The following is a 14,794-nucleotide window of genomic DNA, read 5'->3' on the forward strand; positions in this document are numbered from 1 at the left end:
TTGGCCTGGAAGAAGCAGCCATCTTGTGCTTTTTAAAAAACTGTTCCACTGCCTGGTTCTGGACACCCTCCTCCAAAGAACTCCCCCCAGTTCTTGGAAGGTCTCTTAAATGGACCTTAAAGGAGCATCCAGACCAAACCGATCTGTGGCAGGAAGGCCGCGGGAACCCCTCAGAGAGGCACATAGTCACATCTAGCCAAACCCGTGATGTGTGGTTTTTTTTATTAAATTCCATTAGTTTTTTTTTCTCTTCATATATATTTTTCCTCTAAGCACAATACAATACAAGAACTCTTTAGGTTTGACACAATGTACAGAAACTTCAATAATCTACAACTGCTCATGAAGTTACAACACCCCCCACCCCACCCCAAATTCACACCAGCCACAGCCTTTATGGTACCAATAAAAAAGTAGGAGGGGGAGGGGGCTCCATACTGTGGAGAGGGTCTGGGCTTCTCCCGTCCCCTGTTCAAAAAGAGAAGGGAATGGAAGGTGCTGCAGCCTGGGATTGGGGGGGAGAGCGGAGGGGGCCGGTGGTGCAAAAACAGAGACCGAGTCACATGATTTGCTCTCTGGTGCTAGGACGGGCTCTCGGGGGCGGGGCGGTGTGGAGGGAACGGGAGGGGGGACAGGGGAGGCCATTAGCCGCCCTGCACTCCAGGGCTAGCCCTGAGGATGCTGGGGGGGAGGGGGGGGAGAGAGCTGGGAAGTAAGAACTGGGGGGGGGGGGGTGTCACAAACAAATGTCTCCATACCACCTGACTGAGCCTTTGACCAGGAGCTGCCCATTCTGTCCATCAGCAGCAGCATTAAGGGGAAGAGCGCAGGTGCCCCCCCCTCCCCTTCTTTCTCTCTTCCAACCTCACATCATCAGGACTTTGGGGGGCGGGGGGGGGCAGGAGGGATTGCTATCATGCTTTGCAGCAATCTCTTGTCACCTCTGCCCCACAGCCAGACCCTCAGCCAGCTTCCCCGACAGAACAGAGCCCGTTCTCGGCCGGCCAGAGTTGCTCTGGAGTGGTTGCTCTGGGGCATGGATGTCCGTTGGCTCTGCCAACCTCTGGTGAAGAGCGGAAGATGGACCAGTCCCTCCCAAGGATCCACCAGGCCGGACGCGTGACAGACTCCTCTTCGCAAGGTGGGAGAGGCTGGACACGCCCTTCCCCACAAACTGCACGTGGCCAAGCCAGGTTGGGGGTCTCCCACCTGGGCAACACACCCCACCACCTTCTGTCCTGTGCTGTGCCAGGCCAGGTGTGGCACCTCAGGCATCAGACAAGCAGCTCTGGATACGATCGATCCACTGCTGGGCCAGCTGCACGTCCTGGGCGCAGAAATTGTAAACCCGCTTTATTGTCTTGACCTGCCAAGGAGGAGAAGCGCAGTCCTGAGAATGAGGGGCACGGGGGCAGTCCACGCCGGCCACTTATCAGCCTGACCCTCAACTGGGCCACCCCCAAGGGTCACTTACATCGAAGAAAGCTTTTTCATCCACCATCTTGGGGGCTCCCATGGTGGGGGTGCCTGGTGTGATGGTCTCCACCTCAGCCAGGTCAATCATCCCTTTGCACTCTGTGTCCAGGTTGCTGTCGTAGTATCGCAGCTGGGAGGGAGGGAGGGCCAGAGGTCAGAGCTGAGGCGGAAAGGGTCCCTCGGCCAGCAAAGCACTGCCAATCTCCGCCTACCTGATGCTTGGTTTTATCCAGGACAAACCAGCGCAGCTTCCAGGGCTTCATGAAAGCCCCTTTCTTGTAGAGGGAGCCCTCGTAGGAACTGTGGACGAAAAGCGTCTTGGTCAGGAGGAGGGAGAGGAAGCGGGCGGGCTCCATCCCACCGTGTGCCCACCCAGACCCTCCCAAACCACCCATCCGCACCGATTCTCGCTCTCGGCCGTCTGGAACTGGCTGTAAAGCGTGCCGGTGCTCTTACGGCCACCTTGCTTCCCACTCGAGGGGGTGGACGAGCTGCTGGTTTCACTGTCCAGGCTGAGGTTTAAGGTGGAGCTGCCACTGCCTGCCTCCTGCAGGTAAACGCCGAGTGAGCGCCGCTGGTGCGACAGGCTGGATGCCATCAGGAGAGAACTGGGCGCTGCCTGCGGGAGGCGGGTGGTCAGAGGAAGGAAGACAAAAAGCAGCCCCTCCCCCCCTCCGTCCCGTGTGCGCCGCCGGACTCCGTACTTTACTGTCCAGCACGGAGCCCTCCGACTGCTGGAAAGCCTTCACTTTGTCCCAGATCTCCTTCCAGCGCTCCGGCACCTGGCCCAGCTCCATCTCCAGGTTCTGCACCTCCTGGAACCGGGAAGGGGGTGGACAGGGCTGGTCAAGTCCCCCCTCCTAGAACCAGAGGGTCCCAAAACCCAAATCCTTCACCCATTTCTGCTTGCAACTAATCGGAGAAAGTAAAAGTAATTTTTGTTTTTTTTTTATGAAGGATTTCCAAACTTCGAAGTATATGCTGAATTTTAAAGAAACTATCAAAATGGATCTCAATAATTTAGTCAGAGTAGAAAATCTTCAACTGAGCAAATTCATTTTTCCTTTTCTGATCCAGAAAGAAAAAGAAAAAAAGAACATTGCATGTTTTCCTTTGAAAAGCTGCATGGAAACCACCAGCTGCCAAATCTCATGGCGAACCCGAAAGGCAGCCCACGTTGTCCGCTTAGTTGCAGCCTTAACCTTCTTTCTTCCGCGCTTCGAGCAGCAGCAAAGGAAACCTGGCTTCAAGGCTTGCAGAGCGGGAGGGGGGGGCGCTCTGAGCCCCCCAATTGGAAGGTGGAAGGTACATTTGCTTGGGGTGGCTGCTTGACACTCCGGTGCGCCATTCGCCACAGGGGCCACTTGAGGGTATTTTGAGTTGCTATGAACTCCTCTCATTTTGAGCATGCAGGAATCTCCCCGCCCCCACAATGGCCTCCCCAGGAAGCCCTGCCTGGTAACCGGAACAGCAGCCACTCTCACTCGGGGAGGGGGCTGTGGAGGGGGCCGTGGAGAGAGGCCAGCCCTTGGGAGAGTTCAGTGCCTTCCTCCAATGGACCGGGATGATGTGACTCTGTCCAAAGGCTGCTGCCAGGATGACGACTGAGGGCCGTGCCTCTGCAAGCCCCACCCCCACCCACCCACCCCACCCCCACCCCCAGGCCCAGCACAGCTCCTCACCTCCAGCAGCCGAGAGATGGCGTCTGGCTCCACCCGGCGGCAGCTGTCATAGCAGGGCCAAACGATCTTGCGATGGCTTTGGGGGGTGCTGGTGTCCTGCTGGCCAGCCTCGTCCCCGAGCTCTCCCTGATCTTGCACCAGCTCCCAGTCATAGGAGGGCCCCTCCGCGAGAGCCTCGTGGGTGTAGTAGTCCCACACCTTCAGGCTGGAAATGTTGCTGTACGGACGCAGGACCTGAACGCGAGGCAGGGAGGCAGGCAGGCAGCAGCTGAGGCACCGTCCAGCCCGACTCCCCGACACTCCCCCCTCCTCGCCCAGGGCCCCCACTGGGTGGCACTACTCACCTCCTCATCCTCGGGGGCATACATGTAGTTGAAGAAGATGGGGGACTTCTTGTTCAGCCGCTCCACGTAGTCCCAAACGGACCGGTAGGGCTGGGGGCCCTTCCGCTCCCCTTTCTCTTCATACAGGAGACCTGGAAGGAGAAGCCAGTTCAGAGCTGGCCAGTCCGGGCAGCTTCCCGCCAGCCCCTCAGGTCCCACCCGCTTTACCCAGCTCCAGGCGCTCGTAGTCAGAATCCAGGAGGAAGGTGCGGAAGCGGTTGGACACATAGTGGTAGCTGAGGAACTTCAGGTAGTACTGGCTGAACTCAAACTCCATGGGGAACTGGGTGTGAATCTGCAAGAGACCCCAGGAGGTCATCAGGAGGACGGGGAGGCTGAGGGAGGCATGGCAGGACCAGCGAGGCCTCTCTCTCTCTCTCTCTCTCACCTGATGGACACAGTCCAGAAACTGCAGGAAGATGGGCGTAAAGCCGTTGCCCTGGCTGGCCAGGGTCTGTGCCCCGCGATGGGCAAAGCGGTGCCCAAAGGACAGCCATTCCTTCTCCACCAGGAGCCGGAAGCCTTCCATGGTGCGGTAATAGGGGTCCGAGAGCAGCTGCACGAGAGAGACCACCTGAGGGGGGAAAGAGGCGGGTCAGGGGAGCCTGGGGGCCCAGGCCAGGCCGCTTCTAGGAGGGGGAGGACGCCTGCTGACTGACCTGGGTGGTGATGTCCCAGCCTTCCTCCAGGCTGACCAAGACCGAGGAGCCCGTGTCCAGCAGTTCCACCACCAGCACCGAGATCTGCAGGATCTTATGGATCTGCCAGAGAGGGAGGGAGGGAGGGGGAGGGAGGGAGGGAGGCTGAACAGCTGCCGAGGTTCTCTTTCCCGGCCCTTTTTCTCTCCTTTTCCTCCTTGAGGCTTCCAGGCAGGACTCCCCGTGAATTCAGCGGCAGGGTCTCCCAGGGACCCCAGCAGCAGCAGCAGCAGCAGCAGCAGCAGCAGGAGGCTTGCTCCGCTTGCTGCTTCCCCCTGAGCTGCTCCCCTCCCAGGTTGGCTGCTGACCTCCCCCCTCGGCCCTGGCCCAAGGGGAGGGGATAGCCAGCCTGGGACTGCTTCAAACCCCAACCTCCTGCCAGAGCCCCTTTGACCGGAGGTGGTCAGGCACACAAGCAGCCTCTTTGTGCACCCCCTCGCCCCCAAGTCTTTGAGACAATTATCGGCCCCCTTGATCTGGCAGCTGAACAGAGCCAAAAGCCCCTCACAGGCAGGTCAATTTCAGCCCCATGGCTGTGTTTCCCTTGGGAGTCCTAGAAAAGGGGCCCTTAACCCCCTCTCCCCGGGGGGCTCCAACACCCAAGCGAAGGGGACGGCCCCTTCCTGGAGTGGCTTCTCTGCTGGCTGCTCTGATCCCAGGGCCATGACTGGAGCCGGAGAGATCTGCCTCCTCTCCCCTAGTGCCCCTGCTCTCCCCCCGGCAAGGGCCACCCCATCCCCAAAGCTCAGGACAGCCGAGGCCCTGGAGGAGGGGCTGGCGGGCACAGGGGCTCCTCTGCCCCCTTTCACCCTCCCTTCTCCCTCCCATCCCCAGGCCTGTCTGCAGTAGGTGAGCAGGTGATAACGCTCCTTCCTGTAATCCAGAATTTCTCCCTCCGCTCCTCCCCTCGACCCTGGGAGAACCTTCCTCCACACTGGATGGGGGTGAAGCAGCCGCTCCTGCCCCCTGCCCCGCTTCAGGCCCCGCGGCTTCTCCCTCCTCCTCCTCCTCCTCCTCCGGCACTGGTTCCCACCATCCTTTCCTCTTGGTTCTCCCGTTCATAATTCACGCCATAATTCCCTGCGCCCACCCGACTGATTCCAGCTGCTCACCCTCCCCACCAGGACCCCAAGCCCAAGCCCATCTTTCACGCTGCCCAGTCTTTGTTTTCGAGGAGGCCTCTCTTCAGGCCTTGGCGTGTTTGTCTGATTTATACAGCTGCCCACCTCATGCCCTCGTGGCTCCAGGCGGTTTACAGTAAGGTGAATTACAGAATGTAAAAAACCGAACACCTGAGAGCTGGGCATCATCCAAGCAACGATCAGTGCACCCTGCCCGCAGCCCCCAGGGCCCCACCTGATCCCCGGGGGGTGCTGTTCCCAATGGCCAGGACCATGGCAGGAGAGGCTGAGCTGGCGGCTCCCGGAGGCTGCCCCTCCGGCCGGGTCAGTAGCATGAGGAGGAGGAGGGGCAGTCGGGAGAGGCTCAAGCCAGGAAAGTCACAACCCAAAACCCTCCTGTTAACCCTCCCCACTTCCACCACCACCCCCGGCCATGTCTGGAAAGAAGAATCTCAACCTTCAAACCACCTCCCAAAATATTTAAATATTGTTAAACCATAATTAGAACAAAGCCCCTATCTCAACCGGGTAGTAACGCAGCCCAATGCCTGAGACAAAGGAAAGTTCTAATAATATCCTGCAAGCAAGCAGGGGCCACGCGTGTCCTGGGGGCTGCCTGCATTGGTGGCCTGCCAGAGCCTTGGCCGGCTTCTCTCTCGTTCCCGCCTGCCTGGCCTTTGAGGCGTGAGGAGGGCTGCCTTGGTCTCCTGGGGGGGACAGAGAGGGCACGGCCTTTACAGCCTCCAGCAGGCAAGGGGGGGTGCGTGTGTGCGTGTGGGTGTGTGCTTCGTGCAGGCTGCCTTTCTGGTCAGAAAGAGCGGCCAGAGGGAAGCCAGTGCGGGGGGGGGGAGGAGGAGGAGGATGGACCCAGGTGCTCTGCCACTGACCTGCACCAGCCACTCTGACTCCTCCAGGGAGCGCAGGTAGGTGGGGCAGGCCTCTGGGGAGGGGCTGCCGGGGATGCAGGCCTTCATCAGCTTCTTGAAGCTGCTCTTGACCTGCCGTGCGTCGAACACCTCGATGGGCACCATTTCCCAGTGCTGCAGAGGATCTGGCTTTATTCCCTGGGGAGCACAAAGAGCAGCTCTTCATTTCCCCAGGCAGCTCTCGGCACCACCGCCCCTTCCGGCCCTCCAGCCCTCGTGGGGGCCGAGGGGGGGAGGGGGAAGGTGACAATCTCCCCTGGCCCGGCCCAGCCCAGCCCAGCCCCAGAGTACCCTCAACTGGGACTTGTCTCCGATTATGTACAGCTGGCGGAGGAATCCTGCTTCCGAGGGAGACCCATTGGGCTGTGCTCCAAATTCTTTGCCAGCCAGTCGGGACCCGATCTCCATGTTGAGGGCGTAGCTGCTTAAGCGGCCGCTGGCTCGGATGCTGCCCCACTTGCCTGGAAGGAGGAGGATGGAGCCCATCAGGAAATGCAGCCCCTCTGAAGCGGGCTGCCCTTACAAGGCAGGGCAGGATGCGGGGCAGGGGAGCCTTTCCTAAGAGGGGCCCCAACGCACGGGGAGAGGTACAGAGCATGCAGGGAGGGTGCAGGACAGTTAGTGCAGAGACAGAGGGGAGGAGGAGGAGGAGGAGGAGGAGGAGGCCTGCCCGGCTGGGGGGCGGAGCTGTGGGGGCGGCATGAGTTAGCCACGCGTGAGGGCCACGCAAGCGAGCTCGGTGGCCATACAGTACCTCGGGGGAGTCGGGTTTCCTTGAGGAGGCACTCTTGGGGCTGGAGAAGGTAATTACCCTAGTTCTGTGACCTAGGGCTGAGAGGGGATGGAGAGGCATCTCAGCAGGGGGAGGCGAGGTGGGGGGGGAGACGGCTCGCTCTCGGGGGGGGCAAGGGGCGGGGGGACAAACGACTTGAGGGAGGAGCAAACGAAATGAATGACAAATGCCTGGGAGAGCTGTAGGCCAATCTGGGATCCCCCCTCGCCCCCCTCCCCTGCTTTTGCAAGGAAGCCTCCAATCGCCCCAAAGCCACCCCTTCACCAGCCAGCGACTGAGGAGCGAGCCAGGGGTGGCGGCAGAGGCTGCTGCCCACTTCTCACCTCCGCGGCTCCCAGTGACGGACCCTTCATCTCTCCCGCCCATCACCTGCTTCATCAGAGACGCCAGCTTGGGCTGCCGCTTCTCAGATGAATCTGTAGCGCCAAGAGAAGGCGGACATTCCCACCAGGGCTCAGGGGGGCAGCCTTTCCCTCCCCCTCCTCCTCCTGCCTTAGGTCCCGCCCGAGGGCAGAAAACCCTTCCCACCTGGCTAAGCCCCACCCACCCACCCCGGCAGCTGCTGCTGCTGCTGGACCCCTTCTGGGCAGGCAGTGGGGTGGGTGAGGGCAAGGTCCCAGTTGCCACAGGCCAGCCATTCCAGGTGGTGCCAACACCAGTCAGACAAACGAGAAATGAGGGGGGGTTGTGCGGAGCAATGAAATGGGGGGGGGGACCTGCTAGCGAACGTGATGGAGACACCCCCAGCGACACGTGACTCACCTGGCCGAGGCTTCCTTCCTCGGCCTCACGGGGCTACGTCAGCTGCGCACCCAGAGTGGCTCCTTGAAGTGGCCACAAAGGTGCAAGAAGAGCAGCCGGCCGGCCTCCCTTGGACCAGCCTCCAGCGCAAGGCACTCACCTGAGTGGCTCACGTGGGCAGAGCTGAAGCCGCCACTGAGTGTGTTGCGCCCACCGGCGTCCGCATAATGGGGCATGGAGTGGATGATGGCTTGCAGGTACTTCTCTTGCTCCAGACTGGTCGAGTCCGCCTGGGAGGGTCCTGGAAAAAGAGGCAGGAGGGGAGGACCTCAGGGGAGGGGAGGGCAGGAGGAGGGCACCACGAGGAGACCCGCCCTGGAGGTACCTGTGGCAGGAACATTCTGGGACTTAAAGAGACCCACCACGCCCTTCCCGTGCAAGCCGCCCGACCGCAGCAGCACCGCTTTGGTGCGCGAGTTCCGCCAGCAGACCACCGGGAAGCGGTTCTGCCGGTAGCAGCGCGAGATCCGCTGAACCGTGTTGTCCTGGATGCCCTGCGGGATGATCAGCAGTCCTGGGTAGCTGTGGAGGCAAAGCAGAGCCTGGAACCCCAGCACGACAAGGCGGGCAGGAGACGGATGTGCCTCCAGGGGGACCCCAGATGCAAACCGCCTGGAGCGGAAGCGCCTTCTCCCGGGCTTCTCAGACCTACCAGCTTTGGCCACATCAAGCATTTCCGCCCAGGCAGGCCCACCCTGGGGCCTGGGACAATCGGGCCGAATCTATGACATGGGCATCGAAGGTGGCATGCCACAATATTCTGGGGGACATGCCAGCTTTCCCCACTAACCGACAGGAGGCGTTCATGAAAGGACACCCCGTTCTCACATGATTTTCGGAGGCTGTGAAGGCCACACAGGAATGGTGTGTTCTGTGTCCTCCGGAGCCTCTGCAAACCGTGCGAGGACGGGGTGGTGTGCTTTTGTGTGATTATCAGAGGCTGTGTCAGAATGGGTTGTGCTCTCGCAAAGCATCCGGGCCCCCTGGAGGTTGCACAAGTGGGGCCTGCTCTCGCGTGGCCCTGAAAACCGTGAGAGGGTGGGGTGTCTTTTCCCATGGCCCTCGGAGAGGCTCTGCGGAGGGCGCAGAAGAGCCGCCCCTGAACCTGCTTCAAGAACAGGAAGGCTCCAGGGAGCAACCAGGCCCTCCCCCCGGGGCCCTGGGGTGGGGCAGCCTTTCGGAGCGGCAGCAGGGTGGAGCCAAGGCCTCCGCTGAATGGCGCTGCTTAGGGTGGCCGAGAGGAAGGGGAGACGGGGAGGGGGGGCTTGCAGTGTCAAGTCCCAAGGACAGGCGCACCGACAAGCAGCATGTTCTGATCATGTGACCGCAGGGGCGCTACAACGGTCGTAACTTCAGGCAGTGGTTGTAACTCCCTTCTAACAGTCATTGAGCATAATGGTTGTTAAGTGAGAACACTGGTTTCAATCCAACTATTAGTAGTTGGTTAATAATGAATGAATGTTTGTTTAATGTTATTGTATAATTATTACTTAAAATAAACATTTCTCATTTCTTGTGAAATTGGTAATTCGTAACACACAGTTTTGTTAATTTCTTTAATGTTCTAGCCCTGTTTGGAAGGAATCTCAAACTTGAAAAACTCAATTGAGTGATAAAGGAAGCCGCTGAACCTTCAGACAGAGAAGCACGGGGGTGATAGACCGAAATGGCACATCCTGGGCCTGTGGAGGGATCCGTAGAGGGATCCGTGCAGAAAAGAAGATGAGGGCGGTGGGGAGGGGGTGAGAGTCTGCTGGCCAGGCCGCAGAAAGGAGGGAGCTTCGGTCGGGAGCCCAACCTGCTCCAATGCCAAGGATTCAGCCCCACCCCAGGAATGCGTAACCTAGGTGTCCCCAGAGCCCCAGGCTGGCTCCTTCCCTGGTACCCAGCATGGCTTCCTGGCTGGGGTTCCCCTTGGCTTTCTTTCCAAAGCTCCCAGGGCAGCAGCGGCTGAGGGGGGGAGGGCACTCCCTCCCTCCTGGCGTGCTTCTCTCCCTCCTCTGCTCTGACCAAGAAGGGGGGGAGAAGCCGGCCAAGGCCGCCCCAGGCCCACCTCCTGCAGATGGCATACATCCGGTTGACGGTGGAGATGCGGAAAGGCTCGTTCTTGGAGCGGGTCAGGCTGTTGCTCAGGGTGCCCAGGCCCAGGCGCTGGTAGTCTCGGCAACAAGCGCGCTCCACCAGGTGGCTCATGGTCATCTTGTCAGAGGGCCTGATGGCGGCTGAGGGGGTCAAGGTGCTCCTCTCCATTTCTTCAGACACTGCGGGAGACAAAGGTGCGTCAGGGGGAGGGCAGGAGCCGGCCCAGCCCCCGGGTGGGGGGTGGGGGCGTGTGGGAAGGGGGCAGCCACCCTACCCAAGATCTCGTCCTCGTTGTCCTCAGGGAACGGCTGCTGGCTGCCCCGCTGCTCCCAAGGAGGCGGGTTGTACTTCTTGCGAGTGACGTACTGGCGGCCGATGGTTTTCTTAGCATTTTTGACCAGGTTCTTGGAGATGGTCCTAAAAGAGCAGGCGGGAGAGGAGGCCCCTCCCCTGTGAACCCCAGGCAGCTCCTCCTCCAAAGGCCCATCAAGAAGAGAGAGAGAGAGACACGCACACACACACACACACCCCTCCTCCTCCTCCTGCTGGACTGTGGAGCATCTGCTTGGAGAGAGGCCCATCAGCCGAGGGGCTGGGAGCCCGGACATCTCCCCACCCCACCCCCGGCCTTCCGGTCTCCCTCACGGGGGGCCACTGGGGCTTCCCCCAGGAGCCTCGGCTGCTCACGCCAGCCTTGCTCAGAGCCACGCAAAGTCACCCACCCAGAGGCGAGAGAAAAAGCAGGGGCTGCCCGCTGCCCCCCTATCCCCGACCCAAGAGACCCTCCCCCACCTGAGTGAGGGGTTTTTGTCCTTGGCTTTGGGAGGCAGAGCGGGCTTTCTGGTCTGTCCCACCGTGAAGGCAAAGGTGTCGGAGACGTGCTGCGGGTAGCGCAACTTGCTGAGATGCTTCCGGAAGGTCTCTGTGCTCTCGGAGGCCACTTCCTCATCAAAGACGATGTGCAGCACCTGGAGGGCAGACCGAGGCAGGCTGAGGCTCCGCCCCCCGGCTTCTCTCCACACTGGCGAGGGGGGCGGTGGGGAGGGGTCAAGGATCCCCAAGGGGCGCGGCACTGCCCGACGGGCACACTCACCTGGAATGTACAGGAGCGCAGCTGGAGCTGAGCGCAGCCCTCCTGGATGAACGGATCCAAGTGAGTCTGGGCTGTAATCTTCTCCTCTTTGGTCAGAGAGGCGATGGGGAAGGAGCGGACGACCACCTGCTCTCCCACTGGGGGGGCGGGGGTGGGAGAGAAAGAGGTCAGACCAGCGAGACCCAGGCAGGAGCCTTCCCTCACAGCCCAGGGGCCGAAGTCAGCCAGGCGGCACTGGGACGGGAGGAGAGAGAGGGGGAGGGAGGGAAGAGGGAGGGAGGGGAGGTAAAGAGAAAGGAGGGAGGGGAGGGGGGAGGGAAGAGAGAGAGAGAGGGAGGGGAGAGGGGAGGGAGAAAGGGAGCAGGAGTGAGGGAGGGGAGGGAGAGAGTGAGGGAGGGAGAGAGAGAGGAAGGGAGAGAGAGAGAGGGAAGGGAGAGAGGAAGGGAGGGAGGGGAGAGAGGGAGGGAGAGGGAGGGAAAGAAGGGGAGTGGGGAGATAGGGAAGGAGGGAGGGAGAGAGGGAGGGAGAGGGAGGTAAAGAAGGGGAGAGGGGGAATAGGGAAGGAGGGAGGGAGGGAGAGACACCAGCTGTGCCAGGTCAGGCTTGTCTCTTCCTGAAAAACTCCCCCACCCCCCCTGAATCTAAGCAGATGGTTGGGCTCGGGCTCTTCCAAGGACCCCCGTGGGGCCTGGCCCTTAGGATGACCTGTCCTCAGGATGCGGGGACCTTTCTCCTGCTCTCTGGCACGCCCTCCCAGAAGCCTGCATCCCTCTGGTGCCCCCTCACCTAGCGGGTCCGTGGGTGTGCCCTTGAAGATGATGCGGTAGGTGGTAAGGAAGACCGCTCCTTCGGCCGGGAGCAGAGGAGGCCCCCCGAGGCTGCCTCCAGCGCCTTCTTCCCTGCCGTCGGGCACCAGGTAAACGCGCAGACCGCCCATCACGCTCTCCTCTCCAAGCAGCAGGTTGGGCTGGAGGAGCTTGGGCTGCGGGAAGCAAAGCCTGCTCACCTCTAGCCAGCAGACCGAGGAGCCCGCAGGAACTCCTGCGGGCAGCTCCCTCCCCATAAGGGGCCCAGGCTTGAGCTCTCACCTTCTGTATTGGGGGAAGCCTCTTGCTCTCCCGGTGCACGGCATCCAGGGTCTCGATGTGCATCTGGACAATGTTTGGAGGTTGCAGGAGAGCAGGCGATGAGGGCCCCCCTCCAGGCCACCACCACCGTCCCCTCCCGACCCCTCTCAGCTCAGGGGGCACCTGCCTGGGATCATGACATGCAGCCCCTTGAGGTGCTCGTTGGTGACGCCGCTCTCTGTGCAGACCTTGTCCACAAAGCGGTTGATGAACCGTACCACGTAGTTGGCCACGTCGGAGCTTTCGGCATCCTCGAAGCCGCTTTCGGTGTCATAGCTGTCCGCCACACTGCCAGCGATGCTGAGAAGGGAGAGGGGCCCCTGAGCACAACCGCTTCCCGCTCCAACCTGCCCTCCCGCCTGGCTCAGCGGGACGCTACCTGCTGGTGATTAAGCTATTGCTGATGCTCTCGGCGTCTCCCAGCCCGGCGCCCCGCAGGAGCCTGTTCTTGCTGGTATCCAGAGGCAGCAGGAGGTAGCTCATGCGGTTGGCATAGTGAATGGCCTGGCTGAAGACGGTGCTCTCTTCCTTCTGAATGAGCTCCTGCTGCTTCTCCCGGCTCATGGTGGGCCAAAGGCGGCACTGCACGGCAGCGATATCGAGAGCCGACTCCTCCTCGGCCACCTGGGAACCAGGGAATCGGGCTAGTTGATGAGCCGGGAGGTGGCTGCCAACCACAGCCGCTCCCTCCCTGCTCCTTCCGAGCTCAGCCCTACCTTCTCAGCACAGTCCTCCTCGTTACTCTCCACGTAGAGCGCACGGATGTGGTTCTGCACGTCGCTGTAGAACATGGCTTCCCAGAACTGAAGGTTGGTCCACACCAGGTGCTCCTGCACACAGCTGTAAGCAAACTGGGTGATTCCTGGGCTGAGTTTCTGGAGGACGGCAAAAGAAAAGAAGAGGGAGGGGAGCCTTGAGCGGAGGACAGCTGACTCCCTTCCTCCTCGGCCACGGCAATCCCACCGCTGCCGGCCCGGCTACTTACGCGGCAAAAGGCGGTGACCAAGGGCAGAAGTGCGGCAGCGACCCCGTGCTCATCCGCAGCGTTGCAGTCCTGTGGAGAGAACAGCCCTGCTGCAGCTCAGCCCCGAGGAAGCCGGGAGGGGGGGGGGAGGGGGTCCCCAGGCCTGCAGCCGCACCTGTAAGCAGCAGTTCATCATCCGGACAATGAAGTCAAACTGCTGGTGGTCCAGCATGGCCCTGTTCTGCTGCACGTGCAGGTTCAGCTCCTGGGTGAGGCAGTGGCGAGCAGCCCGGCTCTTCATGGCTCGGAGCACCGCTGGCAGGAGCTGCAAGGCCAACGGGGGGCAGGGGGGAATAGCAGTGCTCAGCAGGGGCCCGGCATCTCCCTCCCAGCCTGTCCTGCTCTGGGGAAGCCTGAGGCCAGCGGGGAAGGAGGCTCTGCTGTTTGGGGGGGGGCGGGGGGGGGGTGTCTTTGCAGCCAATTCTCCTCCCCCTCCCCCACCCGGCAATATTGTATTCTGGGGGTTCTGTCCTGCTCTCCTCCACAGGTCCAGAGGAAACACACCCCGCAACTCACGTTTCAAGCTTCTGTTTTACAGGGGACAGCCCCCCCCCCCCTTTTTAAAAAATGTCTACAATGGAAGCGTTCAGTGCAAAATGCCCTCTAAAATTACAGGCTTCCGTTGGAAACCCCCAGCCCTGCCCCAGCTCTCACTTTTTTGGCTTCCAGCATCTTGCTCTCAAAGACGAAGGAGATGCAGTTCCTGACCACCTCCAGCCGACGGGCACTGTTGGCCAGCAGCAGCCCGTTCCGCTCCACGAGGGTCCCTGGGAGGAAGAGAAGCCAGGCTCTGGTTTGGAGTCCCGGGAAAGGCCCCCCCCACCCGCCGCCTCCATGGGGCCGCCTGGGTCAGACGTGGGAGAAGGGGAAGAGCCAGCAGCCTCCTCGCCTCACCCAGACCAGCGGGGGCCTTCAAGAGCCTCCCTGCCTGGCAATCCCCCTCTGAGCTGCTCTTCAAGCTCCGCCGCCTCCTTTGTGCCGGGCCTCAACAAGGAGACCGAGGAGCCGGCAAAGATGCAGGCGGGAGGGCAGAGCAGCTGCGGGACACGGAGGCTCCGGAGCGCAGACTGGAGGCAGGGAAAGGGAAGCCGCCCGTGAGAGAGGAATAAAGGGCCATCCAGTGAAGTTGCCCTCCCCACATCCAGACAAGCGAGGAGTGGCCCTCATCCGGGGGGCGGCACCGCATCTCCTGAGACAGGGGCCTGGCCACCGGGGACTCAGTGACCACGGCATGACCCACGAGGCGAGAAGGTCCTTGCCAGGTCCTGCCTTGGGGCTCCTGTCTTATTAAACCCGGCAGGAGTTGTCCCAAGGGAAGGCCGGGGCCCTCTGGAGCCCACCCTGCCTGCGGGAGAGGAGGCTGGCCATCCCTTTCGGAACTGGGCCATCTCTGACTCAGGCTGGCCCTTTTAGTCCTCCATGCATGTGTGTCAGACATATGCCTGCTTTCCTCCACTGCCCCAGAGAGAGAGAGAGAGAGAGAGAGAGGCTGGGGTGAGGGAGCAGCCGGAAGGCCCTGCCTGGTTCTCCCCAGGGCCTCTCCCATCATTACGCCTTTCTCCAAACGCCTCCCAGCCGCTCATAGGCT

The 14,794-nt window shown here is 61.3% G+C and overlaps 1 protein-coding gene across 1 annotated transcript in view; it reads right to left on the minus strand.

Annotated features, from left to right (window-relative positions):
* Window positions 1-205: 205 nt before the first annotated feature.
* Window positions 206-14,794, minus strand: part of SBF1 (SET binding factor 1) — a 49,728-nt gene continuing 35,139 nt past the window's right edge. Inside the window, 27 exon segments of the mRNA XM_087935476.1 lie at window positions 206-1,366; window positions 1,475-1,606; window positions 1,689-1,776; window positions 1,878-2,095; window positions 2,181-2,291; window positions 3,159-3,392; window positions 3,503-3,633; window positions 3,710-3,836; window positions 3,930-4,115; window positions 4,201-4,302; window positions 6,248-6,424; window positions 6,578-6,747; window positions 7,403-7,495; window positions 7,981-8,121; window positions 8,206-8,402; window positions 9,934-10,141; window positions 10,237-10,379; window positions 10,755-10,930; window positions 11,056-11,192; window positions 11,842-12,037; window positions 12,144-12,217; window positions 12,310-12,482; window positions 12,562-12,806; window positions 12,899-13,057; window positions 13,168-13,236; window positions 13,322-13,471; window positions 13,861-13,973. Coding sequence (XP_087791602.1) covers window positions 1,268-1,366; window positions 1,475-1,606; window positions 1,689-1,776; window positions 1,878-2,095; window positions 2,181-2,291; window positions 3,159-3,392; window positions 3,503-3,633; window positions 3,710-3,836; window positions 3,930-4,115; window positions 4,201-4,302; window positions 6,248-6,424; window positions 6,578-6,747; window positions 7,403-7,495; window positions 7,981-8,121; window positions 8,206-8,402; window positions 9,934-10,141; window positions 10,237-10,379; window positions 10,755-10,930; window positions 11,056-11,192; window positions 11,842-12,037; window positions 12,144-12,217; window positions 12,310-12,482; window positions 12,562-12,806; window positions 12,899-13,057; window positions 13,168-13,236; window positions 13,322-13,471; window positions 13,861-13,973 — 4,049 coding nt within the window. The 3' untranslated portion in view covers window positions 206-1,267.

This window comes from Pseudonaja textilis, chromosome 5 (genome assembly GCF_049901715.1).
Source record: "Pseudonaja textilis isolate UNSWEBS1 chromosome 5, rPseTex1.2, whole genome shotgun sequence".
Taxonomy (NCBI): domain Eukaryota; kingdom Metazoa; phylum Chordata; class Lepidosauria; order Squamata; family Elapidae; genus Pseudonaja; species Pseudonaja textilis.